General features: G+C 40.5%; 1 protein-coding gene across 2 annotated transcripts in view; it reads right to left on the bottom strand.

Moving 5' to 3' along the window:
- Positions 1-17,528, bottom strand: part of LOC308099137 (ral guanine nucleotide dissociation stimulator-like 1) — a 28,953-nt gene extending 11,425 nt beyond the window's left edge. For both annotated transcript variants that reach the window (XM_080447751.1, XM_080447752.1), the window contains exons 1-9: positions 17,217-17,528; positions 11,428-11,711; positions 9,048-9,092; positions 8,382-8,581; positions 7,035-7,192; positions 6,434-6,682; positions 5,453-5,556; positions 4,549-4,633; positions 679-741 (exon numbers count right to left, since the gene is read on the bottom strand). In XM_080447751.1, the coding sequence (XP_080303877.1) occupies positions 679-741; positions 4,549-4,633; positions 5,453-5,556; positions 6,434-6,682; positions 7,035-7,192; positions 8,382-8,581; positions 9,048-9,092; positions 11,428-11,711; positions 17,217-17,240 (1,212 nt within the window). In that variant the 5' untranslated portion in view covers positions 17,241-17,528. The remainder of the gene's footprint in view (positions 1-678; positions 742-4,548; positions 4,634-5,452; positions 5,557-6,433; positions 6,683-7,034; positions 7,193-8,381; positions 8,582-9,047; positions 9,093-11,427; positions 11,712-17,216) is intronic.
- Between the last annotated feature and the right edge of the window lie 214 nt (positions 17,529-17,742).

The following is a 17,742-nucleotide window of genomic DNA, read 5'->3' as shown; positions in this document are numbered from 1 at the left end:
GGGACGGCCACTAAGGCGGCCAAAATGGTATAGAATGTCATCGACTTAAGAGGGGTTTTATATGAAGAAAGTCACATCTGCAGTAGAACACAGTAGGTTCGTGTTACAGCCATGGAGGATGTACGTATGACTCATAAAAAAAAAGACCCGTCTGCTCTAATTATTACTGGCTTTTTTAAATCCCGGTAATCCGAGGCCATTTCAAACTTGCCAGCAGCCCTGAGGGGGGCTAAAGATAGGTTTCGACTCCCTGCCACGTCAGACTCATTAACAACCCTGGCCGAGCCAACAGAGTCACTTGTGGTCTAATTGACAGAGTTGTGTAACATGAGAACATTTTGATTTCACATGTGACTTATGCGAAGCCAGCGTTACACTAGCCTTGTGGGAATATACTAAGAGGACAACACCGGAATCCCTTCTTTCTCGTTGGCAAAGGATGATTAGAAACATTAGTTTTTCCTTCTTTGGGTGTGAGATTTTGAGATTTTGACTTGCCCATTGGTGTGTTTTGGGCACAAACTGTTTTAAAACCACCGGCCTGATTCATCCTAGTGCACCATTTATTCACCAACGTTCGAAGCTATTGAAGGCTTAACATTGAGCTTGACCTAGACCTCAGTCAGTTTATGGATGCAGATGTAAAGTTCCCTTTCCCTCCACTGAGGTATGGCTTACCATCTGTTTGGAGATAGGACACCACTTGGGAGAAACGTTATCCATGGCAGGCTGGGTCCTATCCTGTGAGGAAAGATCACATGGGGGGTTTGGGGCTATATTTAGTTCAATGTTACAAGTGACCACAGGGTGCCATCATTGAAATAAATGAATACAAGGCTGCCTTTCTCTGACAAGCAACTCAACTCTCAACTCAACTTTATTGCCACATGACGTAAAAGAAATCTAATAAAAAGAATCATTTGCAGTTTAAAGAAAGGGGGGAAAGATAGAGGAAGAAATAAACAGAAAAACAGGTCAAATACGGTCAATATGATGCATGGTTAAAAATAGTATTGGAATGAAGCAGTTGAAATTGCAGCAGATATTAAGAGTTATGTGCATTATGTGCGTACAATTGTGTGTGTGTGTGTGTGTGTGTGTGTGTGTGTGTGTGTGTGTGAGTGTGAGTGTGAGTGTGAGTGTGAGTGTGTGTGTGTCCATACTTTAATTACAATAATAATAATAATAATAATAATAATAATAATAATAATAATAATAATAATAATAATAATAATAATAATAATAGATATTTTAGCTTTTCATTGAAGTATAGGGCTTACAGTAAGTGGTTGAAGCTAAAATGACTTAGATGTTAAAAAGAGTGACGAGTTAAACCCTATATACTTTGTTGTACTTGGAACACAATGTGTTGCATTGTGTGCGAGTATAAAGATCGGCTATTTTTACTGAAGGTTCACCTATTTTTGACGAATGTTTGCCTATTATGACATGCCCAGAATAGGGACGCTAGGGTTCATGTGGTTAAAAACAGTGTGAGTAACAAAAAAAACATCTATTGAATAGCAGCACATAATCACACAAAGTCACATAGTCATACACAAAAAGCTTACCCAAATAATTTGGGTAACCATAAACCATGTAACATCTCTCTGAAGCAAGAATTCAAACCGGTCATATCTTTTAATTTTTCTTACATTTTTCGTACTTTTATATAATAATAATAATTACTATTATTATTATTATTATATTTTTTACATTTATCATTTTCTTACTTTGATTCTCTTTGAATACTTACTTGTATTATGTATGTTCGCATGTATGTTTTCTTTCTGTTATTTGCTTTGCAAATGTAAAACTCAAATACATGTCTAAATAAAGAATTCAAACTGCAGGTCTACTGTGAGAGCAGGCATTTCATGGAGGCCATGAAGGCCATGGCTGCCGTTGCCCCTCGTTTTGGCCTTCTGATATTCAAAAACTGATACACCCAAAGGCCACAGTGGCCTTGATGCCCTGTCCGCACTGCCCCAGTGTGCCAACTGATTTCACAGTATTCTCCTTGGCTTCTTTACTGTCAATATGTTTTTTAGACGCCGGTGTCCGGTTGAGATTCTGAATTCTGAGATAATGAAAAGCTGTATTTATTTATTTATTTAGCTGATATAAATACACAGCTTATACTGTGTATTTACATGTACAATTAAATCATTCTTAACCATCAAATTCAATTCATTAAACTCATTGTTTTTTTGACGGCCTTCCTTCCCTGGCATTTGGCCTTTGTGCCCTCAAAACATTTACTACACAAAAATCCAAGTGGCCTTGCCCCTAAAACGATGAAATTCCAGGCCTGCACCAAGGGATTGCTGAGTCACTCCTCATCTACTGCCACGGTCTGTAGTGTAAACTCACCTCATCCCCTAGTACTTACGTATTATCATGCACTTCCTGCTTGTGGACTATTATTTTGATTCAGATAGATGCTAGTTATGTTAGTTACTGTAGATGTGTCGATGCCAGGTTTGACGTCTACTCGTTACCCTGTAGTTACTCTGTAGCACATACTGCATTTGTTTTCTTAGCACTACAGTTCCCCAGCCACTTACTCTGTTATTGTTTGACTAGAGCTCATGCCATTTACTCTGATCTTGCACTTTGAAGGTTGCTCTGGATAAGAACATCCGCTAAATGCTTAAATTGTAACTGGATGAGTGACTAGATGGACCCAATAATATAATATACCCAATGGTGTAAAGTATATTTACTCAAGTACTGTACTTAAGTACAATTTTGAGGTACTTTTACTTTACCAGAATATTTCCAATTGTCTATACTTGTACTCCACAAATATTGTACTTTTACTGTACTCCACTACAATTATTTGAAAACTTTAGTTACAAGTTACTTTGCAAAACATACATTAACCACTTCAGGCCTATTTTACACCTAGGCTATTTGAAAATAGCCGATCTACAAGCTCACAATGCGATGTGTTGTGATCTGCTTTCAAACATTTTAGTACTTTTACTTTAAGTACATTTTGATACCAATACCTTTGTACTTTTACTTAAGTAAATTTTGAATTCCGGACTTTTACTTACATGTACGTAACAGAGTACTTCTACATTGCAGTATTGATACTTTTACTTAAGTAAGACATTTGAGTACTTTTTCCACCACTGAATATACCTACAATAAATGTAGTGTAATATGTATGTTCAATACTAAATTGGATATGCTGAAAGTAATATCCGGCTATTTTCCAGCTGTGCATTGTACAGTGAGTTTGCCTATGCACAGTGCCTCATTTGTCCAAAGCTACACCAGGACAAGACTGAAGCATTCTGGTGAAAGGGCATGCGTTTGTTCGTTCGTTCGTTTGTTTGAGTGTGCGTGAGGGATACAGTTTACCCAGATAAAAGCTTCCTTTATAAAATAGGGAGTGTCTGAAAAGGACTTCAATTGTAAATGGATTAAACAAAGCTGTGAGACACTTCAAAGCCTTTCCAAACCTTTGTGAAGCAGTTAACACATCAGTTAACACATTAGTTAGTTGGGCTTTCATGAACAAAAAGCACAGGATCCAAGTCCATATTGACTCAGCAGTCTGTCACTGCAACACCTCTGAAGAGAATGGCTGAAGGAACCTGGGAAATTAACCCTCGCTGTGTGCTTACGGACGTCAGACTCTAGCTTACTAGTGAACATCCTGTTAAGCCATTTATATAAACATTAACTGAAGTAAAAAAGGATATCTTTAATAAGTAAGTAGCCAATCCATACGGGTTGAAAATAGGGCCCGACCGATGCTAGACTTTTGGCTCCGATGCTGATCCGGATTTTGGAGAGTCCTAAACCACTGATGATGTTTTGGCCTATTATTTTGTTTGGGTTATACCTGAAGACTGGTATTCTCTTGAGAGCAAGTGACTGACTGCTCCTGGACTGCTCTTTGTTCTGTTCATTTTAAACTAACCACTATGTGCCACAGTGGTTAACGTCACAGTTAAATATTGATAGATTTAACAGTATGGCCTGTTAAATACAGTATAGAGCCTTCTGTAGAACAACATCCCTCTGCTAACTGGTATTGCCAACTGGTTGCGTTCATGATTTGATTTGAATGGATTTCGTTATCAAATTGATCAGCTCATCTTTGCCAACACAAAACAGCTGAACATGAATCATGTGACTCAAGGCTGTAAAAGGTTGGTTTATGCAAATAAATGTCTACATAAATGTCTATAAGCATGACTTGTAGTCATTTTGCAACTTTTGGCGAAGATATTTAGTGTAAAGCAAAACAGGAGGGAGCCTAGTAGTATATTGCCCTGGCGGTGTCAGGTCAACCAAGTACAGTAGCCGGGTTTCAGTAGTTAATTCAGAGACCATTTTGTTATGAATACATGTTTTCTAGATGCAAGAGAAACTCAAAGATGAATATCCGTAACGTTATTTAAAAACAAAAAAATACATTTAATTAACTGGGTCTTAAAGAACCCTTAACTGGGAATTAAGACCTAACATTGTTTGTAACAATCTAATATGTGCTTTTTTGTGATGCTGATTTTTGGCTGGTCTTCTTACCTCCACCAGCATCTCTCTGTTGGAGAGAACACAGTTCTCATCAGGGAAGGTCTCCCATAGGTTGTCAAAGGTCGCCATGCTCTCCCTGGAAGAACAAAAAAACAAAAAACACACAGCCATTTATTTACAGTGGCCAGGCCAGCTGATCGGAACCTAACAACAGTCTTAAATTCCTAGAGCCATTTAATTAGGTCTCACTGTGTCATAAACATTAAGGCACACTTAACTTAAAGTCTGTCTTTGCATAACTGGTCGTCAATTACATATAAAAAGTTGGTCAAGGACCATGCAGCTCATTATACGTTCACCTATTTGGGCCAAGACGACATGTTTACAACAGAGAAAATGGATATAGAATTTTATGGTTCAATTATCCATCACATTGTCAACTTTTATTGGCATGTTAAAGTGTTTCAGGTCCCGAAGTGACATATAAAATATGGGTCACATTAAAAGTGCAACATTTGTCGACTTGCGGCTTCAGGTCACTTTAGTCTTACATAACTCTTATAGTCTTACATAACAAGTTCATCGCCCTCATTAAAAGAATGATGACGAAGAAAAACATGTGATACAAGGTGATACAGCCATAGAGCTTGGATCAAAACCAAAGGTTTTAAATGTCTGACTCAGTTGTCATCGTGTCCGTGCACGCTTGTATTACACCACCGGTGGTCCCCTGGCCAAGAATGGGCCATACATTCCAAATGAATGAGTGAGATCTTCCAATTAAGCCCGATTTAGATGCGTGCCAGTGTCACGCACCGAAAATAGCCTGTCTTCAAAGATCTGTGCAGTTCAACGCGTTGTAAGCTTGTAGACTGGCTGTTTACTAATAACTAACTAAAGGTTGGCACATATGAACCCGAGATTGTGTGTGTATACCCAGAGATGTGTCCCTTACCTGTTGACAGCAGCCCAAGTTTTCCTCAGCCTGTGAACAGCATTGGACTGAAGGGCAGAAAGGATGGCCCTGAGAGAGGATAAGTTCCTTAGCTGCCGACATTCCTGTAGGAACAAGTGAACAGCATTGTTGGAATTCAGTACATTCTCTAGGGGACCGTGAATGAACGTATGACTTGTACGACGAGTATTAATCAATGATGCGTTTTTCAGCGTTGTATTTTTAAGACTTTCTTTCTTTCTTTCTTTCTTTCTTTCTTTCTTTCTTTCTTTCTTTCTTTCTTTCTTTCTTTCACAACAGGAGAGTCCGGATGATCTCTTGTTTTGAATTGGCTTCTGATCCGACACCCAACGGTTCAGGGAGTCCAGCCATCAGGAGTCACAATTGACATGATCAAAACACTGTTACAACACTCGCTCATCTGGCAAGCTAGTGTGGTATCCTGTTGTGTTGCTAATCTGGATATACAGTAAGCATAGTCACACCATACACATGTAAGTCAAAGGCTGTACAGGAATACACCTTAACACTAAAATATCTTATTCGAGTAAGAAAATAAGATACTTGCCACTTGATAATAGCAGCAATTGATTCTGGGCATAGACGTAAAATATTGCTCGATGTCGCGTATTTACATCGACTTAAAATGTACAATATTGAATTGTGTCACTCAGACACAGTACTAACAACATTGCGTCACATATGGTCTGATCCCCTGATGTAACCAGGGGTGTACAATACCGTGTGTGTGTGTGTGTGTGTGTGTGTGTGTGTGTGTGTGTGTGTGTGTGTGTGTGTGTGTGTGTGTGTGTGTGTGTGTGTGTGTGTGTGTGTGTGTGTGTGTGTGTGTGTGTGTGTCTCCGTGACTCACTGGCATGCATTTTTGGAATAGGTGAAGGAGGTGTGTTCAAGCTAAGCCGGGGTGTTAAGTTGCTCTTTGAATCTCGCCACCCTTGGCTTTGAGCCACTCTTGTCACCAACCTGTGCCACTCTGATCCACTTCTCTATGATGCGGGCCCTCTGCGCCGGGTTGGTGGGAGTCCTGCGGGAGGAGGGAGGGCTGGAGCTGCCGAGGGTGGGCCGGCACAGCAAGGAGGTGATGACCCGGTTGGTGACGGCGTTGAACTGGGCAATGGTGGCCCGGGTGGTGGGGGACATGTTGGGCTTCTTGTCCCTCTGGGACCACACACAGCCCAGGCATTGGTAGGGCACCAGTTTAACAAACAGAGCCTGGAACACAGTGAGAAGGGACAAGGATTTAGTCCGTTTTCTTTTGGTGAGCTTGTAGATCTGCTATTTTCAATATTTTTTATACATTTGAAAACTTGAAATGGGACATTCTGTATAAAGAGTGCTTTTACTTTTGGTACTTTAAGTACATTTTGATGCCAATACCTTTGTACTTTTACTCAATTAAACTGTAAATGTGTGTGTAAGTGTAAACGTGTATGTGTAAATGTGTGTGTACGCCAGGTTGAAAGTGGTTACCCTGACAACCCCTCTTGATTGAGGTCAAGTCAAATCGCGAGGTGACAAAAGCCCGGAGACAAAGCCCTTTCAGAGTATATTCCCTCTCACTTACCGAGTCGAGGCGGGTGAGCTGCTCTGCGATGGCGTGCACGGAGAAATCCATGATGTCACTTGCTTCCTGACAGGGCTCACAATCCAAACCTTCCGTGCCGGAAGAGCCTTCTTCCTGTTCCACATCTGCCTGGGCAGAATGCCTCGTGGTCTCCATTTCTGGAACATCGTTGACAAATCAAAAACCAAGGCTAAAAATATGTGAAACATATGGGAGTGCATACCAAGCATCCAATTATGTGACATAGTACATGAGCAAAGAAATTAAATGAAATAAAATCCACCTTGTGGTATTCACTTTCAATTCTTTCTACTTTCTTTCTCATTTCTTGAATAAATGCAGCCAGACCAGGCTATGTACAGTATACGTTTTTGTATACATTATCTTATTTCTACTTCCTGTATGTTACTACCTCAAACTCAACTTTAATGTTACATCACACGATTACAGCTGAAGAGTGAGAGAAATTAGTTTTCATACAATGTCCCAGCATTTGCGGTTTCAAGGAAGTTGGACTACATAAACTAAAGGATGGGGGAAAATATCTGCTTACTCCTTTATTTGTTTATTTTGCTCTTGAAGCCTAGACATATCGCTCTGCTGTAATTTGTATCTGTCCTGTTTCCTACTTCAGTAAAGCTACTGTATGACAAATGAGTTTCTCAATAAAGTCTGTCTGTCCGTCTGTCTGTCCGTCTGATTGTAGGCCACAAGTAGACTGGTCAACACAGCACAGTAATGTTAATCAAATTGTCCATTAACATCCATAAGATCACCGAACAAGGTTAACAGCATTTCTTCATATTACATCTGTACTTTAAATCCCAACATATGATCCGGGATGTGATATGGAATTCAAAAAGAGGGCAGGAAATCTTTCTCTCATTAGAAATGAATGTCCCAAAAACAAAAAAAAACATGAAACCTTAAACAAACCCCTTACAGCAGGAGTCTTCAACAAGGGGTCCGCCAAATCTTTGTGTGATATGATTTTTTTTACATTAACCACTTGAACCCTAGCATCCATTTTCTGAGGATAACTTTAGCCAAAAATAGCAGATCTACAAGCTCACAACGCCTCGCGCTGCAAGGCGTTGTGAGCTTGTATAGATCGGCTATTTTTGGCAAAGAGTATAGGTGTAGAGGGAAAAAAGAGCAGACCAAGTTAAAAAAAATAAAGTTTAATCTGAAACACAATTTAATTCAATATAGAGGGGGTCCCTGCTTCATCTCTCTCTCAGCTAAGGGGTCCTTGGCCTGAAAAACATTGATGACCCCTGCCTTACACTATGTAACACTATGTAATCAGAAGAAAATTCACAATGACATGCACAGAGGTGTAGTTACCTTCCTTCTGGAACCTCTTCAGCAGTTCCTCTGCCTGCCCGGCTAAGGAACAGAAGTTGGGCTGGCAGCGCATGTTGGTGGATACGGCCGCACTGATCTGCAGGTGATCCATCAGCAGCCTGAGTGGCGGGTGCATGGGAGGACTCCTGAAGTCCTCGCTGTACTCGTCCAACCATGTCTGGACCAGGGTCAGGATCGGACTGGGGAGACGGTGCATTGAGAGTCTGTTTAAAGCCTGATTTATACTTTGTATGAATCAGAAAAGCGCAGATCTAGCCATAAAAAAGCAGATCTAAAAGCTCACAACACATTGAGTGCAATGCATTTTCGAATATAAATCAAGCATAAGAATTATGCTGGGGCTTCCAGGCCATTATTGCTATTTGGAAATACTGGATTCTTAAGTGAATACAATTTCAATTAATTGTACAGGTCAGATGCTGCAATATTGAAGACTCATAGTTTTAGACAATCAATTGAATATCAAGGAATTGTGTTGTTTTGAAACAGATTAAAGGGCTTTGCTATTCATAAAATGTTTTACTGTTATCAAAGATGTTGTACCACTTTGTCAGATGGCGGACCTCTCATTTTAGAATAACACACGCTTTCATATGCAGCATATGAGTTGAAAGAGGGCTGTCATGGGAAAAGTCATCCACCCACCTCCTGTAGCATTCACTGTTGTCCATGTCTGAGGCGGCATTGTCCCTGCAAGACACAAACAGGGACACATTCACACAGGCACTGTGAATGGACTACTGTGGGCTTGGCCACACTCCTCTCCACAGGCCATCTACACTACACAGCAAAACCCTCAGGGTTCATTTAGCTCTGTGAGTGTACAGATGTTACCTCATATTTGTACACTCACAGAGTTACAAACGGACGGATTAACACTGACTTCTGTGTATCAAGGTTATTATAGTTTTCGAGTATTCATTCGTTGTTCACTTGATTTCAGTTTAGTTTTAGCTAGTTTTACAACTGCATGTGGTTTTCGTTTTAAGAATTGACTGGTGTTAGTTTGGTTGTAATTTAGTTTTAGTTTTTCAGGTATTATGAGGAAAGCTTTGATTTCTAGAAGCTGAAAATCATAGGATGACATGATATAATGGTGGAAAAACTATAAACAAAGATTACATGCAATTCTACATAGTTTTAGTTAATTTGAGATAGTTTTGCATTGTTCACTTTTCTTTATTATTTTTACATTATTTTTTATTTTAGCTTTAGTTAACACAATTATTTAGTTTTAGTCTTACTTTTAGTGAGCTATAATAACCCTGCAGTGTATCTTCTTGTACTGTACTGTATATTCCCCTGTCTTTCTGCAAGCACAAACCTGCTCTCCTGCTAACTGCACACTAAGGCCACTCTGGATGTTTGTAGTACACAGACCTAAGGTAATGCACACCTGCAAGGTGTTCATTATCAGGACATCAAAGATGCTAGGAGACTGCTGCTTAGTCAGGGCGGCTACTGTAGGCCTGTATGTGTAATACGGCCCTTACGCAACATGGTGATTTAGCTTATACAGCAACTTCAAGGACGGCCTTTCATCTGCGTCTTCGAAGGTCTGAGGGCATTCACACCAAATATTGTATTTGTCGAGTTAAATGCATGCCGGGACACGGCATGCATTGATTTTGTTGGCCAGATTTTTTTCATGCCCCCTATCCTTTTGAATAAAATATCAATGGTTACCACCTGAGAGTTTCTGAGCCAAACTTTAATAGTTCATTTGTGGTGTGTGTATGTGTATGTGTGTGTTGTGTATACCGTGTATGTGTATGTGTATGTGTTAGGGGTGACACGATACACCTAATCCACGATTCGATTCGACTTTTGATTTTAAGGTCACGATTCGATTCGATTTTTGATACGATATATATTTTTTTTTTCTCCCCCGTCGTAAGCACGCATGCGCGATGCAGGGAAAAACATAACAGCGACTCGAGCATGGCTTCACCCGGACGTGCAATCGGATGTGCGCATGCGCGGGAGTATTTTTTTTTAATTAACCCTTGAATCGCGATACGGCTTTTGATTTCGATGTCCACATGTCCACACTGTATCGAACGTCATTTTCGGTTCGATTTCGATACGTATCGAGTATCGTGACACCCCTAGTATGTGTATGTGTATGTGTATGTGTATGTGTATGTGTATGTGTATGTGTATGTGTATGTGTATGTGTATGTGTGCGAATAAAAGTCAAGAGAGTTATGGCTGTAATGTAACCAGGTTAGTTGTTCAACTAAACATTAACTAGACAGACAGAAACTAGGTCGATGGATAAGGATGTATATAGAAGGCAGTCAAGGAGCTCCAATGGATGATAGAAGTGATGGTAGTTTTCCTCTAAGGTTTTGTGTCAGGTAAATGGGTGTGTACAAAAATGTATGAAACATCCCCATCACCTTCGTGTGTATGCCTAGTCCATGCCTAGTTCAGACCACCGCAACGCACGCTTCTGATTGGTTGCCGCGTTATCAAAACTTTTTGTGCCGTCTCTGCCACCTGCCGCAGCAAAGACGCATCCGGCTATTATAGACAACGCATGGAACTACAAGTTTTCTTAAAACATGGATATAGGGCTGTCACGGTTATGAAATTTTACTTGACGATTAATTGTCATACAAATAATCGCGATTAACGATTGAATTGTGTTTCTGTCGTTGAACATTATTGGAGCATTATGAATTAAAAAAATAATTTCTGTTTGGCTTTTATAGCCTTCGTAAACAAAAGTTGCACAGGGCAGATTGACAAATAACACGTTTAATTAATTACACTATCAATTGAACATTAATAGTGGAAATAGCCGATCAACAAGCTCAAAACTGCGACACGTTTTGAGCTTGTAGATCTGCTATTTCCACTATTTTTGTCGTTTTTTGAAAATATATGAACATTCTTAACATGGAAATGATTATGACGATTATGCAAAAAAAAACTACGATTATTGATCTTTTCGGTGTGCAACACCGCCACACGACAAAGTTGAAATCAGGCGTAACTCCTCCCTCCCCTGTTGTCTTACCTCTGGAAGAGCATTTGGATCAGTGCGGTGGTGCTGGTGAAGGTTCTGTACGTGGACAAGAAGATCCTGCTGTAGTCCTGACAGCCGGGCTCCAGGAGGTGGCTCACCAGCCGCTCCAGGGTGGCCGCCTTCAGGCGACGCACCTTGCAGGTGCGGTACTTGACGAAACCCGAGCCGGGACAGGCGTCGTTGCCGCCGGGGCCGGGGGACAGGGGCGTACGGCGGAGAGTGACCCCGTACACCACCCCATCCTCAGACTCATCACACCACTCCTGAACTGGGTTCTGGAAAACAGTTGATGATGATGTTGTTGTTTTATAGCACTGGTTTCCAGTGGGGGAAAGTCATTATTTACATTTACTTATGTACTGTACTTAAGTACAATTCTGAGGTACTTTTACTTTACATACTTTGATTATTAATACAAAACGTACATGAGGTGGAATCATTATAGGTTAAGCTAACCAGCAACACAAAGTAATTAAAATCAGCCCCATCTTTACCAACTGCAACATTAAAAAGAAATTTACCATTAGAAATTGACCATTCTGTATAATGAGTACAACACTGAAAATTACACCAGCATGAGGCAGTCACGCACACTGAGAAAGACTGCGACTTGGATATCCTCCAGTGGTCTAAAATAGCCCTTTCTCCTTGAAATACACAGTACGGTTATGGGTCAACACAAAATATATTTAGTTGTGTGACTGGTCACAACACTGGAGGGTCAGAGGCTGAGACCTTGAGGTGGTAAAAATAGCAACAAAACCACCATAACCAAACAGCTTGCACGACCCAGCCAGCAGAGAGAGAGAGAGACACACACACGCGCGCGGACACAGGCACGCACGCACACACGCGCGCGGACACAGGCACGCACGCACACACGCGCGCGGACTCAGGCACGCACGCACGCACGCACACACGCGCGCGGACACAGGCACGCACGCACGCACGGACACACGCACACACACAACACGCACACACTTCAAAGCAACAAAACACTGTAAGCCTCCCAGTCAAAACCACCATGTCTGTCTCGTGGTGGCTACGCAAACACATGCATTAAATCCTGAGTACTTGTACTTATACTTTAACAACTCAAAGGGTCCATTTGATTACATCATCATTTGTAGATGTTGTACCCTCTCAGAGTTACAAATTAAAGCTGCGATACAGCTGCAGTGCAGTGCATGGTTGGAGGTGGTCTCCTTATGTTTTCATTGAGAAATGTAGACCCTGGTGTAGGGTAGAACACCTACTGGTTGACCAAGTAGTACTGCCTGAAGCTCATATGAGCAATATCTCCCCACTGGCCAGTGAAGAGATTCTCCCTTGGGAGAGCGGTATAGCTGTTTGGTTGAATCGTGTAAATTCTGACGCATGTGGCGGGTGGAGTTCAACATTGGTGAACTTTGACCGGGTATCAACCAATAGGAAAGACGTGCCGCCGTTGACCCCACTTGGCAGCCATTTTGCTTGTAGTTTTCTTTCGTTGAGCCAACACTCCAGCAAACAAACTACACACCAGAAAACTGGCACTCACGTTGGTGTAAAAGCCCAAAATATACCCCTGGTCAAACTGTACAAGTGTAAACTGGACTTGCCCAGAATATACCCCAGGTATAAAACAGGCTATAGCCCACTTTAACTCTGGGTATATTTTGGGCTGGCACTGCCCATAATACGCAAAACATCGTGGGACGAACCTGACGTGTGTGAAGCCTCGTCTTGCGTTGGCTATGACGCGTGTGAAGTGCGTGTGTGATGGGCTGCCCTTACACTGTGTAGCATGTAATGACTAGCCATCCAGTCAAAACACACCCAACAGCCAATAATTACGCTGTGTCCTAAAATGCACATGCCGACAGCGTTTAATGTTTGTTTTGAAGGGTTTTTTGCTTACTAAGCAGTTAGCACCTTCAAATGACCAGGGCTATCGGGCTTCTACATAAAAAAAAATGTTTATGGACAAATACAGGATTAGCAAAGGTTAGTGCATCGTAGGCAAAATGTTCTGAATAAAAATACTAAACATTGTGTAAATGTCAGCAAGTTCTCCATTTCAGTGGCTAACATGGAAGAGCGATGACAGGTTCACTGTAAGGAGAGTGCACAAATCTGGAACCAAATGGACCCGTTACTCAAGGGACTTGGACTGACAAGAGGTGCAACGGTTTACTTGTTTTAATTGTGTGATGTATGTCATGGGGCCCAGCTTCCACTTCACTGATAATAAAGAATAAATAAATAAATACAAAATATTAAAAATAACGATGCTTTCAAGCTGCAGTCCATAACTTTGATGTCCTACCCGGGATTCAAACCCGGGTCTCCTGCACTCGGCCAGAGGAGATATTGCGCTTTATGAGTTTCAGGCACTGCTTCACTGTAGGGGTCCTACCCGACACACCAGGGTCTACAATTCTCAACTAAAGACTGCAGTGCTAGTTTGACATGTTTGATATGCATCAGGCCACTGGCCCCCATTTGATTCAATATTTTGTTTCTCAGACCCCAACCCACACCAGAAAGTTTTCCGTTTCATTTAACTGTGAGAGTGTACAAAATGTCCCATTTGTACACTCTCACTTTACGCAAATTGATTTAGATAAAACACACAGTAGTTTTCCATTATGATAATATCAGCCATGGAGACCTCGTTTGGTTTCAGTGAGAGCCCTCAGTGCATTCACAAGAACGCCTCCTTCAGAATGCTACAAGAGCACTTGACGCAATTATTATGTAAAGGAACAAGGGTTTATGAATGCAGCCGTTTTGAAAAGTTCCGCTGTGTGTTGAATGAAAGCGGGATTGTCCGTCGTATAATGAGACAGGCCGTGTCGCATAAATCAAAAACGCAGACAAAGAAACCACTGGAAACAGCGAGATAAATAAACAATCGCTCTCCTCTGGACTGTGGCAACTACAGTGACAACACAGTACAGAGTTTTCCTTTTTTAACTCTGATAGTTATAGTCAAATTAACACCACTGATTTTTACCGTCTGTGTATGAGTCTAAGTCTGTTATTTTCTAATAAAATAAAAATGTACCTACAATTTTTTTAAAGAAAAAAAACAAACAAACTATAATGACATGCCCAAAATAGGGACGTAAGGGTCAAGTGTCCAGCCAAGTGTCTATATTTTCATCAGTCATATAACATTGAGGAAAAAGCTCACATTTCAGACTACTCTGAATGCTATTGGCAGGGGTACAACTGCTACTACTACTGCACTTTTCCTTATTTTCTTTCATATAACATTACACTGCCACATATTCATAGAGCAAAAAGCTCAAAATTCAGACAGCTGTAAATCCTACAGATTTTCAAGGTTTCTTTCTACGTTCAAAACTAGCTAGAACATAGTGTTATCTTGGGCTGGAGGCCACAGGAGACAGTAGGTTATCATGTCACGGACCTCCTTTATCAAACTGGTTCCATAGCAGATGCAGATTCCAGATTTGTGTCTCGTATGTGGGGAGGTTTTGTGGGCAGCTTACAATATAATGTCTTCTATTCCAAGCTCATCATTGCGCCAAGGACACATGACAACATTACTCACCTCTTAAATTATCACAGTTAATGAGGGGGGTTGCCAGTTGGTTACACTTGACAGAGCACATTGGCAACTCTGCGTTTGTACAAATGTAACCTGAAGGGTCCATTTGGTTACATTGGTACTCTCTCAGAGTTACAAGTGGGTGAATTAACACTGAGGAGTTTTGGTGACATTACACAAACATTCAGACACACCATTGTCCATTAGAACTGTCACAATACCTAACACAATAACACAACACCTACCTATATTATAATTTGAGATTCTCATAAACAATAAATAGGTTATATAAATGTCGGAAAACGTTGTTTGAAGAGATAAATCTGCCCCGTCTCCAACATTCAATAATCATGCAGATGAGATGTCAGGAGTGGAAGAAGTCCACCCTGGCTAACTCACCCACACTCTTTACTAAACAAACAAAAGTATCAACATAATATGTTTAATTTCACTATTGACAATAGAAGGCTTGTGAGACATTTACAATGTAAATTATAGGCCAATATTGTCCCAAGCACTGACAATACAGTATGTACAACAACTAGCAACCTCCTCCACTCATAATGTCATCACTGTGCAATTCCATTCTGCTACCTGTTGTCACCTTTCAGAAGTTCTCATTTTAAGTAATTTCCATTTAATTACATAAAAATGCAAATTTCTAGATATGGACAACTGTATGTAAATATCTGAAGTTGTCCCTTATCTGTTTGCCCAATCTTTAATGACACATTTGAGCACTGCCTCCAGTGTTCTACATATTGTCAACAAAGCAGAATCCTGTTTAACCCATTAATGGTTGTAGCTATAACCATTATTTTATACTTTGGGCTATTAGCAGATAGCAGATATACAAGCTCGTAGCGCGGCACAGAGTGAGGGGTTTGAATAAAAACAAAATTTGAAACAATTTTTAACTAAATTCTTTGCTTTTTGGAGGTCCCTGGAACAAAATATTTTACAAATGTTTGCTCTTAAAAAATATATATTCAAAGATTTGCACACATTTTCAAAAATAGCAGATCTACAAGCTCATATGAGCTAGGATATCTGCTATTTTTGAATAGCCAAATAAATCTTAAATGACATAGATACTTTCCCGGTCAAAACTTTGAGGGTCCCAGAGGTCCATTTTTACACCCTCGGCTCAGGGTTAAACAAAACACGCACAGGATTTTGCTGTGCGGTAACATTACAACAGGCACTTCCAGGATGGTATCAACCAAAACAAAGTGAATTCAATTCTTAAGACAAAGAGACAGCTCCTTTTATACAATAACCATGTCACCAGTTGCATTACACATGAGGGGCTGTTGTACAAGAACCCACGCAGCAAAATCCTCAGTGTTCATTTCATTCATTTGTACACCGACTCTCATAGTTAACTCATGATATCATGCCCTCACAGCCCACTGGATCATCATGAATCATGATGGAACAATAATTCAATGGCAGATCATTAAAGTATAGGCACACTAAAGTAGCCTAAAATCACAGTCACAACACCACACATATACAGTAGGAGCAATGTAGGCCACTGAATCTCAATGTGGGGTCCGGGGACCCCCAGTTAAACAATTGATAGTCAATAGGAACCAAATTTACCCTTCACAGGACTGTAACTCTCAGAGTAAAATGAACACTAAGGATTTTATAGTGGAGATCCCATGGGTCCCAGAGATTAAAAAATAAGGTATGAAATGGCCTACAGTATATTAAACTGAGGGTTATTGAAAAGAAAAGGGTTGAGAATCACTGGTCTAAGTCACAGTCACAAAGCCACACATATAGGCTGTAGCTTACAGAAAGGTGGATCCACACTATAGCTACAGTATGGTATAATGTTCAGCTGCCAGCATGACCTACATACATATGATTGACCATCAACAGCTGTAAGGAGGAGCATATATTCTTTCTATAGCATAAGACTGAGTGGACCTAGAAGTCTAGCCAGTTTGCATATTACAGAGAATTGATGACAAATTAGAGTAGGCTACACAACACAGGTAAATCATAATATAGCAGGCTAACAAATATAAGATGAGATCAGGGAGAAATATCACAATATTATTGCTGTTTTGGTTGATTGAAAAACCTGCCTAAAGACGTGATCACAAAACAGTTGTATAAAATACCCAGTCCATGACTTAAAAAAAAATATTCTAGATAATTCAAAATGTATCAATTTGAAATACACATTTCTGTAAACAGTTTGACTTACCATTGTTAACTCCCATTTTCCCATAGCTCGTCGGGTTTATATGAAAATAAAGAATCCACTTCACGAGGTGCACTTTAGGGATGCATGTTGATATAATATAAAATAATAATAAAATATCTTCCTTTGAACTACATGCTTTACATGTATAAAAACATATTCCCTGTGTTACACTTTTCAAGTCCGTACAGAAATGATCATATTGCTTCAGGTTGTCCTGTCCCGTCCCGTATAGTAATAATGGGTGGATTAAAGGTGAATCAAAGCGTCTTCAGATGTTCCCCCACAGACACGTCTGTCTGACTGCCTGCCTGTCTGACTGACTGTAATGATACTGACAGCGGCCTCACCTGAAAACTCACTGCTATTTATACTGTGGGCGGAGACCTAGCCATGGATCACGCGACAGTCGTCTGTCACGACCGTCATGGATGAACTTCAACCTGGTGTTTGCATTTTCTCTCTTTTTAGCTCGCACATCTACATTAACGTTCATATTTCAAATATAAAGTGCTTATACCATGGCCAC

This window comes from Gymnoscopelus braueri (assembly GCF_963280865.1).
Source record: "Gymnoscopelus braueri genome assembly, chromosome: 13".
Classification (NCBI taxonomy): domain Eukaryota; kingdom Metazoa; phylum Chordata; class Actinopteri; order Myctophiformes; family Myctophidae; genus Gymnoscopelus; species Gymnoscopelus braueri.
Note: the sequence above shows the minus strand (reverse complement) of the source record. Positions and strands in the feature narration are given on the sequence as shown.